General features: G+C 36.1%; 2 protein-coding genes and 1 long non-coding RNA gene across 15 annotated transcripts in view; 2 read left to right on the forward strand and 1 right to left on the reverse strand.

The window, feature by feature from the left end:
- Window positions 1–725: 725 nt before the first annotated feature.
- Window positions 726–7,927, reverse strand: LOC116165239 (sodium/hydrogen exchanger 7). Of its 3 annotated transcripts, none has more exons than XM_031479506.1 (13): window positions 7,795–7,927; window positions 7,484–7,740; window positions 7,139–7,437; window positions 4,237–4,526; window positions 4,041–4,185; window positions 3,866–3,971; window positions 3,618–3,820; window positions 2,819–2,930; window positions 2,618–2,771; window positions 2,519–2,570; window positions 2,255–2,470; window positions 2,104–2,179; window positions 726–2,014 (listed from the first exon to the last, which is right to left on the reverse strand). In XM_031479506.1, the coding sequence occupies exons 2-12, from the start codon at window positions 7,710–7,712 to the stop codon at window positions 2,153–2,155; spliced, it is 1,833 nt and encodes a 610-aa protein (XP_031335366.1). In that variant the 5' UTR covers window positions 7,713–7,740; window positions 7,795–7,927; the 3' UTR covers window positions 726–2,014; window positions 2,104–2,152. The 3 variants fall into 3 exon arrangements, with proteins under 3 accessions (XP_031335366.1, XP_031335365.1, XP_031335364.1); XM_031479505.1 differs by having other exon boundaries at window positions 2,104–2,202; XM_031479504.1 differs by having other exon boundaries at window positions 2,104–2,217.
- LOC116165240 lies at window positions 6,099–6,362 on the forward strand. The gene is made up of 2 exons (XR_004144111.1): window positions 6,099–6,151; window positions 6,227–6,362. It is a non-coding gene; the product is annotated as an uncharacterized LOC116165240 (long non-coding RNA).
- Window positions 7,928–9,760: 1,833 nt separating the features above from the next.
- LOC116165972 (kinesin-like protein KIF13B) overlaps window positions 9,761–18,621 on the forward strand; it is a 51,713-nt gene continuing 42,852 nt past the window's right edge. For 9 of the 11 annotated variants that reach the window (XM_031480752.1, XM_031480754.1, XM_031480756.1 and 6 more), the window contains exons 1-2: window positions 9,762–10,001; window positions 10,238–10,325. In XM_031480752.1, the coding sequence (XP_031336612.1) occupies window positions 9,947–10,001; window positions 10,238–10,325 (143 nt within the window). In that variant the 5' untranslated portion in view covers window positions 9,762–9,946. Of the gene's footprint in view, window positions 10,002–10,237; window positions 10,326–18,621 lie in introns of all 11 variants that reach the window. The other 2 variants (XM_031480755.1, XM_031480763.1) reach the window with 1 other exon arrangement.

Below are 18,621 nucleotides of genomic sequence, written 5' to 3' on the forward strand. Positions count from 1 at the left end.
CAATTCTAAATAAAATACTGCTTAAACCATGGTATTAGGCAATGTGGTAGTTGGTGATAAAAGACTAACAATATAAATTAGAATCAGTAGTTTGTGAGGCTATAGAAACCAGAAGAAAGTAATTTAAACTCATTTTCTATAACATTTATATTCGATGTAGTTGAGTTTATACACCACATTTTAAAATTTTATTTCCTAAATGGTGGCGTTAATATATTGTGGACAGTCATATACAATAGTATATTGAAAGACAAGTGTTACAATGCGACCTATTGTAATACGACTATCTTGTGGCACGAGTGGCGACGCGTAGCCACGAGTGTCCGCAAGATAGGAGTATTACAATAAAGCATTGTAACACGCGTTTTTCATACTATTTTTTCTATTTCGGTGCCTTAATTTAATTAAAAAAATCATTATCAGAAACTATAGGGAACATTAGAACTAACATGTTTTATGTTGGGAACACTTTTTATGCCGTTAAGTTTTAGGTTGGCAGCGTAGTAAGACTTGACATTTTGAAGTTCAAACATGGAAGTACCCAACGAAGTACCTACTTGTACTAACTAGTAACTGCCAACTTAAGAAATGAGTTACAAAAAAAAACGACTATAATCACTGTCTTTGTACAACTGTTTTCGGCCTAAAACAGTTGTACAAAATCATCATTGTGACACCGAAATAGAAAAAAGTAAATTACTCAATGAATCAACTGATAAGAAAAATTGTTTGACCATTTACTTTATTTTGCCACATAAATATCACAGTCAAAAGATTCCAGAGTTGTTTACATTGGATTGCAGTACTTAAATCATAGGTGAATTTTGATATGTTAGTATGTACTGCCAATCATCGTCGTAACTCTTGAACCACTCGATTACAAATTAAAATATCTTGTTTGGGGCAGCATAAATGCTGTCAACGCAAATTATAAAAGCAAGTGAAAAATTAGTATAGAATTATCACAAATGGGACATGTAAAATGAGAAAACCAAGCTGCATGCCAAATTCTGCTAGGATTAGTAGCTTTAGATCAATGAGAACAGTAAAAAAAAGCACTTTACGAGAAACATCACTACAACATGAAAACAAATTTTACGCTAGCCTGAATCTGACTCCAGAAACAGTATCTTTAAGTACAGATGGCGACATTTGCAATAATTTAAAGATCTGATTATTTTGCACTTGCAGATTTTCACCTAGGATGATTCCTCTCACTACTCCTCATCTTAGCTCTTATAATATTACACCTTTAAAAATCGAAGGCTGAATCAAAATTGCACAAAAAGTTGCTTTCATTGACATTCTCCAATCCGAACTTATTCTTCAAGTCACAAAAGCTTATTTTAACTTAAATTAATTTCACAGGGTTTTTCAAAATTTGTTACTGACTGTGCAGATACTTACGTTAACCTTATGTTTCAATTATTGTTCACTCCAATGAACTGTACGGTAATGAAATAATCGAAAAAATATTAGATACACTGTGTCTTAGGCAGAAAAGTGAGCATTAACTAATGTTTCTATTCAACTCAAATCCAATGTTGTGATTGACATAAAAAAAGGAACAGAAATATTTTATTTACCAGTACTGTGTTTACAAGTCGTATAGATTTTTTTTAAACATGAAATCTGATGTAGCGCATGTCACCAGCAAAAATTATACCCAACAAGACTTACTGAAGCAGGAAGACTACTAAAACGAAGTATTTTGGGAACACATTCTATATTGATGCGCTGTACCTGTACCTGTCCGGGAAACATCAGACTTCCAATCCAATCCAGGTTCACACACAGTCATTTAATAACATTGTAACGTTCAATAAAGTGGCACAATACAAAGAAACATAAAGTATGTTTGCGAAATCACACAGAAAATGGCCCTAACAATTCATTTACTTAAACCTACCTTGATATTAAAAAAAAATCAACAATTCTATAAAGAGAAACGTTAAAACTCCCAACGAAAATACTTAGTTGTTTACACTTGATTTCCACTTATGGCATGGACCGGCTGTATACGAATAAAATCAAAAAATTAAAATTGGAGAAAACATAAACGTTTGAAGAAGCGCAAATGCATTAAACATTTTTATTACCCACCCTGTGCATGTTAGAATGCCTCGCGTCGTTATGTAAATAGTCGCTCTCTTCAATGCATAGATCCGAATCTGAATCCCTAGTGATACGATTTTGACCATCCTGCATTGTATAAAACTGAACAATTTGAAATTTAACAAGTAAATTTTCTCACTTGTGTCATCTGCTCGGTTGTAGTTAGTAAGCGTGCGATCGGGTTACAGCAAACTGGTAAAGTTTCCAATAACGTCGGTCGCGAATGAGTTAATAACGGCTTCATATAATGAGTATCAAAAGATCCCCATGCTCTAGCAAGGAAAGCCTTTTCGTTAGGCTTCGGCATTTCTTGTCCTGTAGAATCAGCCCACTCACACCTCGGTGTGGTGTTGCCCTAAGCAAAAACCAAACTCATCAGTTCTTAAGAGATGGCAAAACTTACACTTCTTGATCCTTGGTTCGAAAGAGGTTCAGTCTCCTCTTCCATGCCAATCCTAAACAAAAAATTCTGCTTGAATTGTAGTATAGCAAGGTCACTTACGGTATTTGAAACCAACGAAGCAAATTCATGGCGGCTCCACCTTGTATAATTACAGTAATAATAACAATAAGAGATGTAGTTGTGAGCATCGCTTGACGTGCTTCAGAAACGGTATTACGTATAGCCAATGCGAAGGACATTGCACCCCTTAAACCTAAAATTATCCAATCAGATCAGTGAAATGTTTTTCTGTGGACTTACCCGCGAAAAAAAGCATGTGCTGAAAATTACCGGGAATTTTCGGTTTCCTACCTAAATTGAGTAAAAATGAAAGCGGATAAATATTCGTCGCTCTACCTATAGCAGCACAGGTCTTAAATCTAGTTAAGGAAAGCAATCGACACAATTATATACAGTAGGCACACCCAATGGTATTTATTTTGCATTAGATACCTTCTTAATTATATTGCATTAAATTGATTGTTTTTTTAATAGGTTTTGAATCAATTTTTCTATATATGTATAGGTAGCTTAATTTATGTTATTTTGATGTGCCGTCTGTAGTATTACACACCATTGTCCTGTAATTGGAATGATTTTTTTGTTCTGTTAGGCAATTAAATATTATTATTATTATTATTGACAGCAAAACCACGCGTGTTTTTGCTTTCGTTGACGCCAACCTGCGTAGAGTGCTTAGTAATTACCCGCGCGCGTCGGTCGCGTAGACAAGATGGCGGACTTTTTGTACCTACTCTTTTACTGTAGGAATCTATGGGAGGATTTATTACCCACATTAGTAGATGTAGGGTTAAAAAATGCGTTAAATCCCATACAAATCCACTAAGCTGGCATAGAACAAATTTGGGTGCAGGATTACCGAGCGCCTACTGTACATACAAATCTGTAAACTGGTCACCAAATAATAACGTCTCGATTATCCACACACATACACAGCAGATGGGGGTACTTCGTTTGTCCATGCAACTTCTTCCAGATCAGGATAATCGAGAATCCATAAAATTCCAAAATAGAAAAAAATGCCTTTTGTAAAGGATACAAAGCCTGCTAATATAAACAATGGATCAAAATGATGTTTGGGAAATGTAAACATGGAGACTCCTATGTAGGAAAATATGAAATTTTCCGCCAAAAAATTGAGCAGTTCAAACATTTGCTTGGTTCTCATTCTCGAATCGTCCGATAAGTTATTGTAGGTATAATGAGCTTGGCAAATGCCGCAAAACAAAACGGCGACAATCCCTAAAAAAACAGAGTTCACACAGATCACAATATTTAAGTACCTACCTGTCAGATTGGCGGCTTCAGCGATAAGAAACGTACTATATGACATTAAGACGAACAATGCAGATTCTAGTAAGGGGAAATCACGAACTCTTGTAAACTTTGTCATGTGCACCAAATTAAGGAAGACATATTTGTTATACATAGCTATAATAAAAGTTACTTAATAAAAGGATATCAATGCTGTCACGCAACCCATTAGTGCGCCAATAAGAAGAGAAAGAATGAATATGTAAAAGAAATCTCCGAGGGCTTGGAAAAAGGCTTTCGTTTCGAAACCACCTGTACCAGACTGGTAGCGTTCTCCATAATTTTGAATGGAACTGCAATCAAACAATCGATTCCAATGTACAACACCATCACGCAATACTTACCCACTAAGTACAATAGCGACGGCGTCATTTAAGACGCTTTCACCAAAAACAAGAGCGTATAAATTGACATCTACATGTAAATCGTGGAATATAGCGAGAATCGTTAACGGATCGGTCGAAGAAATGAGAGCACCGAAGTAAAGTGTGTCTAGAAATGTAAAACTATTCGCCATACGTGGTGGCATTAATTGTACACAACCATACATCAATGCCCCAACCACAAAAGAAGATATAGTAGTTCCTATTATTGCATATGTTAGTATAGCACCCAAATTGCGAAAAAAATATTTCTGCAACATGATTATTGTATTAGTATTTTGTACTTGCCAATGAGAATGCCAGTTTTACTTTAAATCAATTTGAATTAAAATGGCATTCTCAAATTGGTAATAAACATTCTTATATCGACTGTTTAAAATTGATGAATTCTATCCTAAAACTAATATTATAAGGTAAATATGCCAAGTATTTCAATCCATAAATTAGTGACAATGTTCTTGTCCTGTATGGCAAATACAGATTTGATATGAGAAACTGCCATTTTACAAACGCCAAACTGTAGTGGTATTGACTCTCTCTACTCTATTTTTATTGTGATTTGGGTCCTAATATTGAAAAGGGGCAAGAAAGGTCACGCAATAACCTAAATTTAAAATTTCTGACAAGCATAATACAACAAAGAATGAGTTTTTTATAGAACTGCGTAATGTTTTTCATTATGATTTGCCTAACATTAACTGGCAGACCGCTTGTGCTCCTATAGAATTATCAATGATCACCATTATAGACAGAAATCGGGTGATTCAAATTTTTGTGACCCTCAAATTCAAGGGATAACTTGCGAATTAGAACTATTACGGTAAATACGAACAATAGCGGAAGGTTTAAACGCATTGCTAATAAAGGGCTGTAGATGAGGGCAGAATTTTGATTTTTTTTAATATAATCACATTGTGAATTTTTTGAAATTTAGATTTGCTGTCAAGCGGTCGCAAGCAGAAGTACGACGATTTTGAAAAGTCAAAAAAACTTCCGATTGCAATTCCTAATTTCCTCCTTGCGTGAGAGATCTCCAAAAGAAAAATTTTATCGCAAAAATGTCTGGCATGGCAATCATCCATGGCTTAATGCGCGCTATCTTTGTCTAGATTTTTTCGCTGCTTGAAACGAATATTTTATGACAGCTCTTCTACTTGAGCTTTATGGCGGCTCGACCTGTAATCCCCACAGAAACGACCCTCCACTTTCTTGACGGTCAAAACTTTATGCTCTCGCGGCCCCCCTTCCTCCACACTAGTACCACAGAACTTACAGTGCTCACAAAAGGCGAATAGTTATGTAAATTGAGTTTTTATTTTTGAAACAGGGAGGGGCTATAGTCTTACGCGCACTTGAAGGGTAATGTGTGGAGCCTGTAAACACAATTAAATAAATAAACAAAAATATTTGATGTACTACAAAAAAAATGCAGCACTCACAACCAGGGATCTGGATCGGACTGAAAAAACCTGAAAACCATTTGTAGAAAGAGACGCTATACTTTCGAGCATATATTATGCGAGACAATACGATCAAAACACTTAGGTGTAACGAAAGTAAATAAGTACAGGGTTTCTGATTATATTTTGACCCCCACTACTTATTTTCAGTATGATTGTTTTTTAACTTTTCTTCAACCAAGCAGTCAGTGTTGCCAGGTCTACCGATTTTTCGGTAGATCTACCGACTTCAGCAGTAATCTACCGATCTACCGATTCTGCATACATTTCTACCGAATTTTAAGACTTCACGGTGAAAAACAAAAATAACATTAATTTTCATATCCATATCGTATCTTAGTGGCGGCTTGTCCTAAAGGGCACAAGGGCACGTGCCCACTTAATTACCTAGATAAACGGCGGAAATAAATTAGCACGTCAGTCAACGATTTAATTTTATTTTTACGTACATTTTCATTTATAACTGATAGTATCAAACTTTCCTTCCGCAGGCAAGTTAGACGTGTCATTCCTCCTTTCTGGCATTCCGCTCTTATCAAGTTCGTAATTGTATTACCTTACCGTCACATCCTTTGCTATTAATACCCTGATATACGTTTGCACTTTTGCTAAAATAAAATGTGTGGATTTTTAACGTTTAGAAAGTTTGTTTTATTTCATTTTTTAGCAATTTTAAGTTATGTTTTGTTCTGTTTTTAAATAAAATTGATAAATTGGATATTTCCACCTTTTAATTAGTAATTGTGCATTATGTATTCCCGTTAAAACCAAATCTACTGAAATTCTTCGAAATCTACCGAAAAATGACGAAGCAGTCTACCGATATTAATTAGTCGGACCTGGCAACACTGCAAGCAGTACAGTTTTGTAGGGGAATGTAAACCCCTCGTAGCTCATATTATTTTCATTATCCCTTTTTTCCCCTTTTCTTTTGAAGTAGTGAAAAATAGGCTAACTTATGGTCTATTGTAATGCATACCATTATAAATCCCAAGCCCCCATTAATTACCTAGGGATATGAAAATATGATGTCCATATTTGTATGGGGAATACCAAATTCCTACCATCATACCAAAGCTACTTCGCATGTTAGCTAATGATAAGTCATACACTAATCTCAATGCTTATTAGGCGTAATTATTTTTATTTCCCATTACTGGCAAAATATGTTTCTGAGTGTTAATCTATTAGATAGCTAATCTGTGGATTGTAATTTTTAATATAAATTACTTCACGATAAGTCACATTACTGGCACATTTACCCTGCAAGACAAAAATCGGAGTGACTGCAACAATTCTGCACAAGTTGAATGTCTCATGTTAAAAATGCTGATGGCAAATTGCAAGGCATTATATTACCTACATAAAATGCTTATTAAGCATGCAGATGGTAAAACACTTACTCTTTTCAGGCTATATCCAGCATGAAAAATAATGGGTGGTAAAATTATATTAAAAAATATTTCTGGATCGAATGTAGCTTTTAACTCAATTTCATTATCCTGTATATCGATGGCACTACGAAAAGTGTACTGATAGGTCTTGTTAGTAGTGATATTAAAAGGCCCATTGACGGGAAAGTGGAGAGTTAATGTGTCTGGGGGCGAACTGGCATTGTATTTATCATCGTTAGGGAACACATTCATGTTGGACAATCCCGCTGTACTACCTGCATATCGAATAATTGCTCCCACAATTAAGCCTGAAATTTAACAAATTGGTAGTGAATAGTCTTACTGTTTACTTACCGTAAATAACTGCAAGTCCGGTCTCGTGCAAGAAACTTACTCGCCTGTGTTTAAACAGCCATATCGTCAGGACTGTTAAAATCAAAAGTAGCGTGTATGACAATAAATTTAAACTATCTAATCTATGTGTATTTTGGGCTTTTGCATCAAGTTCAATGTCAGTTGCAGCTCCATTCGAAATATAAATAAAATTCCCAAATAATAGTACACATAAATACAAGACACCCATTACAATGAATTAAACTAGACTGCTACATCTAAAATACAGAAGACACTTGTTTTTTTATGCTGTAATTACAAATTTCACGTACAGATACTTAATGCGACTTTACAATAATAGGAAAAAAGCATGACTGCAAAATTATAAATGTCAACTTCTATATGACACAAAAGTCAATTTGCAAGAGTTAAGGTGGTGCCATCTCTGATCTATAATTCTATATCAACTACAAAGTGCCCGCCACAGGACCGCTCCCGCTCATTATGATTTTTGAGTATTTCAATATTATCAACTGTGGTACTGGTAGATTACCTAATACCATATTTTGAAAAATTGTATTTCGCACAATGGAATAATAAAAAAACAAGCTTAGAAAAATAAAATTTCAATGCACCAGACAATACAAAGAACGGAAAAATCGGTCACTTCAGGGAAAACCCAATGGCTATTATGTAGATACCACATCCTTAAGTCAATGCCACACAATTAATCTCATACAATAAACAGAAAATAGCCTATTACATTTGTTTATTCATGAATACACAAAACTATTACGTAAAATTAAGATACCTATACTCAGTGCTCGATTTCTAGAAATTGAGGTACCGGAACTACAACCTGATGTCGAGACTTGAATTTCAAGATCTGTTCACACGTATCGCGCATCGCCTCGTCTATCGCCTCACTACGAACGCCGCCGTCACAAATACTTGAAACAGTTACCGAAAATGGTCACCATTTCGTTGGGCACATGAGGTAAGTACTAAAAAGCAGGGGATAGAACCCATATGAAATATAGGTTCCTGTCCCGCACCACTTAGAATTATTTTTTAAACATTTTTTTAGGTTTTTAACTGAAACTTTGTTTGTTCAATGTCTGTCAACTGCCTGTTTTTTTACTTTCCTTTTCTTTCGCGCTATTACTTTCCCCACACACTCTTATTCCACCCCCTTTCAGTTTTTGATTCATTTTCGGTATTAGTCAGTATAAAATATTTTATGTATGCTTAGTCTGTACTGTATGATTTGTGGCTTTTGAAATGTATTGCAAATTTTACAACTCTTAGCGTAATTCACAAGGCAAGATTTTGTTCTTGGCTATCAAGTCGATAAAGGATTTTTTGTGTTGGATATCCAGGATAATTAATCTACAATAATAATAATTAATAGCAATGCCGCTAGTATTATGGGCACTTTCCCTTCTACAATATCTTTAGATGAAATTTTCTTCCTCTCTTAAATCTTGAAACCTTTTTTTTTATTAAATACATGTAAGTTATATTATAAAAATAAAAAGAAATAATTTTCAAAAAAAAAAAAATTAATCTATTTATTCTATTTCAGGAACGACTTTTTCTAGAGCTGCAAAGAACTTTATGTGCGTTCCCGAAAATACATCAGAATTGTAAAAGCTCAAGAGGAGCAGATTACTCTAAAAACAATCCAAAAGGTGAGGAAGCTCCACCAACAAACTTCTTGAAACCTCTGTAAACAATATACACAGTTTTAGCATCGCCTTTAAAAGCTCTAGAAAGGGCCCGAAAAGCTCTAACGGAAGTATACACAAAGCTCCAAATTAACGTTTAGTGTGTTTCAAAAATTTTTGAGAAGTCTTTTTCCAAATTATTCAAAATACGGTTTCGTAACTTTATTTCATGGGATAAACGTGGTTGGAAAACCACTAAAAAAATTGGCCTAGAACTCTCGGAAAGACCTTCGATTTGCTCTTAGACGACTTTCCAAAGAATTTCTGGCAGCGGAGCCCAGCATCTGAGCCTATCACTTCCAGGGGCAGACTGGCCTGGGGGCGGGTGATGATCACCATACCTGGCACCACCTGTCCCGTAGTTAATAATTTAAACAATTGGAAACCAATCATAATTCTTGCCATATAACCCACGCTTCTGATAGTTATAAATTCATTGGTTAAAGATAAGACATTTCGCGTGCATCGTCCTCTACGCCACTGTTTTTGCAAGGCAAGCATTTAGCCACAACCGAATTGTACGCAGCGCATGAGTCATTTCGCCGTCGTAAATGATCGTTACGGTGGAGAGCGCAGGTACCAATATTCAGAAGTAATAAAATGGCCAAGTGTGATATGTAAAAATTCAGCTAATCCCTAAGTTCCGAATTTACTATGTTCGAAAATGGATAAATATCTAGACTTTCGTTAAAAGAGCGCGCTATGTATAGTTTTGTTTAAGAAGTGTCCGTGTTATAAATTCGCAACAATAATAATAATGTCTTCTGATAAAATAAAAGTTGCCGTCAGGGTCCGTCCTTTCAATAGGAGAGGTAAGCTGCCTTCAAAACAAAAGCCCACGAACAATACTTACGTCCATTAAAATTCATTTGTTTTTACTACCCAGCTCTTTTTGGATCTTCACTGTAGTCTCGTTCCATGATAGGATCATTGTCGAATGTTAAATACATAACAAAAACATTACATCAGTTAATTATTGCAATCACGATTTGTGAAATATTAGAAAAATCGCTGTAACCTTTTGTTTATTCGCACACATTTGTTGCAGAGTTGGAAATGCTAACGCCATGTGTTGTGGAAATGAATAAACAACAAACAATTTTACATCAATCTCTGGGATTGGATAAGATAGACAGGTGAGTTTTTACAATTTATAATTTCGTCAATCGCTGTGATTAGTTCCGTAAGCGAAATTTTCATCGTGATTGTTTCCTCTAAACATTGTCAAGGTTTAATTTAGAAAAATAAACTGACCATGTGCAACAATTAGTATGTTTGATAGAGGTAGTATCATTCTTTAAAACATCTGCACAAAGGTGCATTGTATTACTTATCCGAACCACTGCAAAAAAATAAATATTTTGATTATCAATTGTACGACAGCTGTAATTATGATTAATAAATTTAGTCCAAACATGAATACACATGATCACTATGTATGACAATTTTGCACACCTTCCACTGGTTGTTTAAATACTTGCACATACACTCAAAGTATAACCGCATTTTGGTTCTTTTACATACAGGGTGATTCAAAAGGACCATCCTTTAGTAGTGCGAACAACTGATCCTTTGGGCTTAAAATTATTTATCCCTTCATTTCTGAAATATTGTGTGATAGGACCTACATTCGGTTACACCGGAAATTGACACAATTTTTGACATTAATGAAATTATAAAGCTCGTACAAAAAATGTTGAAAGTCTGCGCTGTGCGTGTTTTTGCCAAAGTTGAAATTCTCGTAGCCGAGAGCATGCGCAATAGGTGCTTTCTTTAACTTTTCAAAAATGATATTAGCAAAATCTAGAAATAGAATTGCAACATGTAGGTAAAGAGCATCTGTCGTTTCAAACATTTCCCGAAAGTTCTTTCACTTCGACTTTCATGAAGTACAATTCAGTATGTACAACGCGCTTTAGCGTATTTTTATGCCGCACCTTCGAACTGAACAATTAATGAAGCATCAGATATTTTGAAGTAACTTCTTATCGCTCGGTATGCACTATATGTTTTGCAAGGGAGTAAAATCATGGTCGATTTACTAATGTACACATTTAATGCGTATTTAAGAGGTTCGCAGTGAATAAAATGAGTAAGGTTTTTTATTATACGTATTAGCATTGTATTTTCGTTTATAAATACAATGGTATTACTTAGTTGTCGCACTTGTAACGGAATAAGCGACGATTAGGACAGTCTAATTAGATCAGTTGGTAAGGCCGCCACTTTCCGATTGTAGATGTCGCAGGTTGGAATCGCGCGTGCGTTTTTTTAAGCTTCCTAGCTTAAGCGAGTTGGCTACTGCGATCACATTTTTTGGACATTTCATCAAATGTCAACGTATTTTTAACATATTTACACTTGGCGTACTCTGAACAACTGCCTTTTCTCTGTGGTACAGACAGACCGACCGACCGACATCATCTTTCGGATTCCTGGTGTTTCAAAACGTCTACTTCCGTGCGGGGTCATTTTTTACCACAATGCAATACCTCCCTTACTAACGTGCGGGGGTAAAAAGAGAAATGCGCGCTGCAGCAGCACACCACCCTTTGCCGTGTGTAAACAGCATATGATCGTGGTATTATTTTTGTATTTCACGAATGTTTATTTGGCACTTTCGTCTCTAACGAGAGCGTGAGACCGAATTTGATCGAACGTTGGTCACAGCCCACAGGTCGTATGAGCCCTAACGAGCGCAAACATTTGCAGAGAATTTAAGGTTTGAAATAGTTGGACAACTTGTAGCGACAGGAAATTAAAAGAAAATTTCGGAAAAGATTTGATTTTCCGCAGCTGGAGACCTGGTGCTGTGGGAGAGTCTGCGCAATAGTTGGAAATGACCCGTTCGTCTGCGGTGTACATGTACACCCTGAACGACTTTTGGAAATTCGTTTGGAAAAATATGCCGAATATGCATGGGCACAATATCTTGAAATGCATGAAGAAATCTTTGGATAAATCTGTTCAACTATATCCTAAAAGGGGAAACCGCAACTTTCATTGAAACTGGATTTTAACTGACTTTTCGCCTGTTTGCTCTGAATTTAATTATCCACTTTTCACATCTCGGTTGCATCCTCTCCATTACGTTGAATACAATTTATAAAGGATTATGTAATGGATGTGTCACAGTTGGAGTGCGTTTGTTTGAGTTACAATGTGCTTAATTTAATTCGCCGCGGCCTGATTGGATTTTATTTACCAACGTGAAACAACATTTAGTACATGCTAAATGAATTAGATTTTCATTTACGTAATGACGTTAACCGATCATAGTGTTCTGTTACTCAAAGGTAGCTATCTATACTATTCTGAAGAGCCTGTTGAACTACCTCTAGGGAAATGGTCCTAGCATCTCGGATTTTTAGCTTCCTAGCATGTGCTAGGTAGCTATTGCGATAGCCGTTTTTTGAACATTTCAAAATTTCATCAAATGTCGACGTTTTAGACCATTTTAAGCAACTTTTAAAGAATAAAATTTTTTTCCGTCTGTATGTACGTACGTAGTACGTACGTTTGTTGGCAATTTTCTGAGAAAACGGCTCGACGGATTTTGTTGAAATTTTGTATATATGTTTTAGGCATACCGAACAGAAAAATAACCGGCCGGATTTTTGAAAAAAAATTTTGGAGCGCCGTAACGGCATCGAACTTTTTTTTTTCAAATAGCAACCTAAAACTTTTATTCTATTATTTGGAAGACCTTATTTTCCTGTGTACAACCTACAAAAAATTGGGCCGGGTTATATTATCAAAAAACGGAGAAAAAAATTGTCAAAGTCAAAAAATTGTGTTGCATACGTGCAAAACGCAACGTCTTGTTTCTGAAGCAATTTAAACGAAATTTCTATGGTAAGTCCCTTTAATAAAAGCAAACAAAATGCATGCGTAAAAAAACATATGTTGGCAATTTTTGGTTTCAGCTAGGAAGCTATTCTGTCAAGAATTTGACACCTGGTTTTGTAAGGTAGCCTATACATTTATTTATTTATTTAGGTGTTTGCTCAAAACAACAGAAATAACATTGCATATAAAGTTTTGAGAACAATGATTGTGACTAAAAAATACGTATACAAGTAACTATCTGATAAAAACAAGCGAAGTGAGTAAATAATATTTTTATAAACATAAAACTAAATTTTTCTTAAACTGCGATAAAGACAGGCCAAACAAGTGCAGGTGCGCACCGTCAAATTTCGCTGCCTTAGGGGAGAGGGGGCATGAATTATTTCCTGAGATGTTTTTGAAAGTAAAACGTGCATAACTTTTACATACGACAACCAATTGGTCTTAGATTCTGCATACGCACCCCTTGAGTGGTACCAAGTAAACCTTTTGGGGGAGGGAGGGGGGGGCGTGGAAGTGGTTTTATCATCCATGGTACTCTTATGAAAGGTCTCAACGAAGGGAATTAATTTCTACCAACCATAGTCCTCTTCGAAGGGGGATCGTGATCGGGTATATTCACATATCTGCAGAACGGATTGTCGGAAGAGGGTACTCACAAAGGGCATTGGGACGTCTGGAAGAAATATATCCATTGGTGATGTCAAACCTTTAAGAGCCAATATCTCAAAAACGGTTTGTCGGAGGAAAGAACTATCGAAGGCAAAATGAATCGACATATCTATTGGTGAAGTCGAAGAAAATACCTTGACAACTAAGTATAGGAATAGAGTACTACTCATAAAAGGAACGTCAGGACGAGAATGGAGTGTCAGAAGATTTTGAATGTATGCCAAGTGTAAAGAGCCTCCTCCCCATTAATCATTTACCAAGAAAGTAAACATTGATAGCATGCTACTACCTTATAACCCAACCATTTACTAAACTATTTCGGTTTAAAAAATGCGCTTGATCTACACAAGAGTTGTGCACAATTTATATTTGTTTTATTTTCTCTCAGTTCTTTTCTTCTATTCATGATTCCACCAACCCCACCACATCATTATACTCTTACAAAGTCCCAGAATTGTACGTCTTTAGTTGCTATCCTCGTCACATTCCAGAACAACCTCTTCATGTTACTCATCTCTTTCTGCTGTTCTTATCTGTTTCTTTTCTTCCGTCCCGCTGTCGTCTCTTTTACTGTTAAAATCTCAATAATGAATCGGAGAGTGTTTGGCGTAATTAGATAGACACTCGACTATGATTAGGATCTCGGGTTCGCTCATGGAAGTGTTAATTGTAATGGGTCAGGTTTAGAACAGACCACGTCGAAAGAAACAAGATACCGTTTCCGTTTGGACGATCCTGTCTGCAAAGTATCATCAATCTTTATTGTCTCGTCGCGTCGGGTGAACGACAGTGGTTTGCGAAGGTGATGTAAACATAAATCCCGAGTTAAGAAATGCGTATTGCGATTTTGAGAACGGAAAAAATATGCAAGTGATTTGCATGGCTGTGGAATTTACAAAGTACTGCTATTGTTTGCTTCCTCTGTCCGGCTCTACTTCTGTGGTTTGCCAGATACACTCCTGCGGTTTTCCGGGTCCAGTTTTGTGGCTTTGAGGATAAATTTGAATTAGGTGGACCGCATATAGCAACAATTTCCGGCATATATTATAAACTTAGTATAGATCAATTTCTTTAGGAAATTTATGAAACTGGGTGGTTTCTATGATCAGTAAATTATTTCAAATTTCTATCGTGTTGTGAATTTGGCAATAAGTTTCCAAAAGTACAGTTCTTTTTGACATTTGGGGCGCTCGACGTTTCACAATGTCGTTTTTGTTCTGCCTGCCATAAAATATACCGTTAAAATTAATGCTTGCCGTTGAAGTAATTATTATTTTATATAAGAGTTTGCCATTATTAGACTGGAACGGTGGTTTTGTTTCTGACCGAAAATAACAATTTCGGCTTTCCCTTGTGCAGAGTCGCGATGATGTCAGCGCTAATAAAATTCAAAGTCTCTCACCGTGAAGTAAACATACTAGATCTGTTAAATAATAATGAGCGCATTCTTTTATTTCTACTGCCATCTAGGCAATGTGTTTTTAAGTAGGTATTATTTACGATTGACGACAGCGGCCTTAGGTGGAAATGATGACCCGTTAAATGTTCATATCATGAAAGGCGCATCCGAAGGAAGCCGTCGTGTTGACGGATTAGTACCAAACTGATGAGATATTTTCGAAATAATCTGTTTTCCGTCACGAAAAAACTTATGGTTTATCGGCATACTTTGCGCCCATGAATGCATGAATGAACGCCGAAGCCGTACATCTTTTACGACGCCAACTTTCGATCTTTTAATTTGCATGAGAAATTGGCAACATTTTCGAATGACGACAACTTTCCGGTGTACCATCATTCCATTGGGAGTTACGTCATAATCTTCCGCTCATTTTTCTTTCATTATGTATAAATAGAAACTTAATCTAGTTTTGTTACTGTTTCAAGTTTAGTAATGAAATAGTTACATTTATTGCAGATAATAAAATTGTTACGCAAAATTATTTATCGCGTTTTTCATATCCTAGCATTTACTTTCATTTTATTGTTATTAGGAAGAGCCGAGGCAAGAGCTTTTACAGATAGATCTTTATACTCGTGCTTATACCACAGCTTACTTACTATAAGTAAGCTGTGCTTATGCATCCGGAATATAACCGGAAATACATAGATGACCGTCATTGGCCAAAAAGTCAAAAGAAATGACATAATGGTCGCGATATATACACGTTATATCTGTGAATTTTTTTATTTGATTGTCTTTGTGTCCACTGTATACCTACTGGGAAAACCTCCTGGTGGTACCTATTAGTCTAGGCGATAGAGACTGTAAAATTGGCAAACTGGACATTTTGAGGTGGAAAAGAAAAAAATGGTGGGATATGTTCAGTTAGGTGTCAAAACAACATATTAAAAATCCCACCCTCCAGACCCTGTGCTAAAGGCTCCAGCCACCCCACCATCCCCCAAAAACCGTGTTTTCGCTCTTTTTGGCTGATATCTCGCGATCTATGAGGTCTATAAGAAATATTTTTAGCTGAAAATATTTCTCGGGAAATTTTATGCAAGGTAGATACTCAGAAGTTAGCCTAGGAAATTCATAAAAGCGGCGAAAATAATCAATTTTCGTGGCTTTTTGCAAATATATCGCGACCTTTAGGGCTAGATGAAATATTTTTAGCTGAAAATGCTGCTCGTGAAATTTTTTACAAGGTATAACTGAATGTGTGAATATTTTAATATGAAAATACTGTTTTTATGTGAATAAATGGTACATAGAAATACTTTGTTTTACAATGAATATTTCCTCACACATGAAAGTTGAAGGTGAAAGGTGACTTTACGCCAACTCTTCAGTTACCTATCTCGTATGAAATTGCACGAAGAGCATTTTCACCTGAGCATATTTCATCTAACCCTGACGGTCGCGATATTTTAGCAAAAAAACGCAAAAAAAAACACGAAAATGATGATTTTCGCCTCCTTTTATGAATTTTCTAGGCTAAGAGGTACACCTAGGCTAACTTCTGAGTATCTACCTTGTAAGAAATTTCACGAGGAGCATTTTCAGCTAAAAATATTTCATCTAGCCCTAAAGGTCGCGATATATTTGCAAAAAGTCACGAAAATTGATGATTTTCGCCTCTTATGAATTTCCTAGGCTAAGAGGTACACCTAGGCTAACTTCTGAGTATCCACCTTGCATAAAATTTCCCGAGAAATATTTTCAGCTAAAAATATTTCATATAGACCTCATAGATCGCGAGATATCAGCCAAAAAGAGCGAAAACACGGTTTTTGGGGGATGGGGGGGGGGGCTGCAGCCTTTAGCACAGGGTCTGGGGGGTGGGATTATTAATATGTTGTTTCTGACACCTAACTGAACATATTCCACCATTTTTTTCTTTTCCACCTCAAAATGTCCAGTTAGATGTCTTTATCGCCTAGACTATATGCACGCAATCCCTTTAAATACACCAATTCATTTGGGACAAGGGCCAAACTTATGGTCTTGACGTTGGTACTCAAAATTCTTATATCTACGTTCACCAAGAGCTAAAAACGGTTGAGGGTGTTGGTGGATAGTGATTTTATGGGAGGATCACTTTCTTTTGGGAAATGATGGTCTCGACCTGTGACCTACTGAGCTTGAGCAGGTCCAGGAGCAGAACTTTTTTCTGTCAGTGGGCGATTTCTTCTAGTGAGACATTTCTTGCCACGCCGGAAGCTTTTTTTTCAAAATGTGTGGTTGCTGGGTAAAACTGAACATCGGTAAAGGTGGGCGTCGGTCTTTAAAATTATGGCGCTTGGACGTTATAGGTCAAAATGATGGTACTAGCTTCTACTCTTCTCAAATGTCAAACCTTTTATTACAAATATCTCAAATGAAAAACAAAGACAATTAGCGCCATTTTTGTAGAGTTTAAGATAAAGGGTTTGAGTATTTGTTAATTTCAGAAAAATGGTTTCTGAAATTAAAGTCGAAACCGGTTCGTGGAGTTCCAGTCTGGTAAGCCAAAGCCACCATTTTCAGTTCATTGTTGAGTGGTAATGTTTATGGATTAACACCAAAAGGGCAACGATGTCAACTTTTATCTATTTAGATTAAATGGCCTTAACCTATTTGTAGCTCGTAACGTTTTAGTTTTTTTATCAGATGTAGTTCACGCTTTGTGTATTTGTTACATCATCGTGTTAACAATGCTCAAACAGAAATTTTATCACAATGGACTTGACAACAATAACGTGGCGAATGTAAACGAATAGAGGTTGTTTGCGTGAATTCGTAACCGACATCCGTCAAATGGATGGCCAAAATATATCAGAATTGCTCTCTATTCAAGGGAGATTAAGGAAATGCACTCGTCTGTGGTTTTTGCTTAAAACATGTCTCTCAATATCAAAAATCGATTTGTATTAGTAGAAACCGTGCACGTCAAGAATTTCATAAATATAAATCAGAGTTGCGCAAGCCATTTTGCCGAAGTCGATCGAAAGTGACGTCACACAGTAAAAACCAAAATGAAATAGCGGCGTCACTGTTTAAATTCCCGTTTACGCAGTGACGACAATGGCTAACTATCACAGTGTCCATACTATGTTTTCCAAGAACCACAGAGAGTGCTAGAGATATGTTTTCCGATCATAATTTGTAGAACCTTCCCCAATGGCCCAGTAGTAACTTTCCCCAACTTTCACGAGCGTACAAAACAACAAATCGTCAAAGACCCATCGGTTGCTAGCAGATATTGAAATAGAGAATATTGAAAAATGTATAGAGTTTTAAGGTGGACATTTAAAATCTGTAATTTTTAAAAAATAATAAACTGTTAAAAACTGCATTCAGTATTATTTTTCAGATTTTTACTTCTTTTTACAACATTTCTAATCAGTACAGTGTAGCAAAAAAAGTCACATTCCACTGCCGCACCCTGTATAAACGGTCACATCCTCTGTCGTTTCTTATCGTTG

This window comes from Photinus pyralis, unplaced genomic scaffold (assembly GCF_008802855.1).
Source record: "Photinus pyralis isolate 1611_PpyrPB1 unplaced genomic scaffold, Ppyr1.3 Ppyr1.4_LG3a, whole genome shotgun sequence".
Lineage (NCBI taxonomy): Eukaryota > Metazoa > Arthropoda > Insecta > Coleoptera > Lampyridae > Photinus > Photinus pyralis.

Excerpts from the sequence above, each read along its gene's own strand:
- LOC116165239 (XM_031479504.1), bottom strand. The coding sequence starts at position 7,712 with ATGGGTGTCTTGTATTTATGTGTACTATTATTTGGGAATTTTATTTAT. Across the intron at positions 2,571-2,617 it reads CTTCGTTGGTTTCAAATACC|GATTGGCATGGAAGAGGAGA; the intron begins GTAAGTGACCTT and ends TTTTTTGTTTAG. Across the intron at positions 2,471-2,518 it reads CGAACCAAGGATCAAGAAGT|GGCAACACCACACCGAGGTG; the intron begins GTAAGTTTTGCC and ends GTTTTTGCTTAG.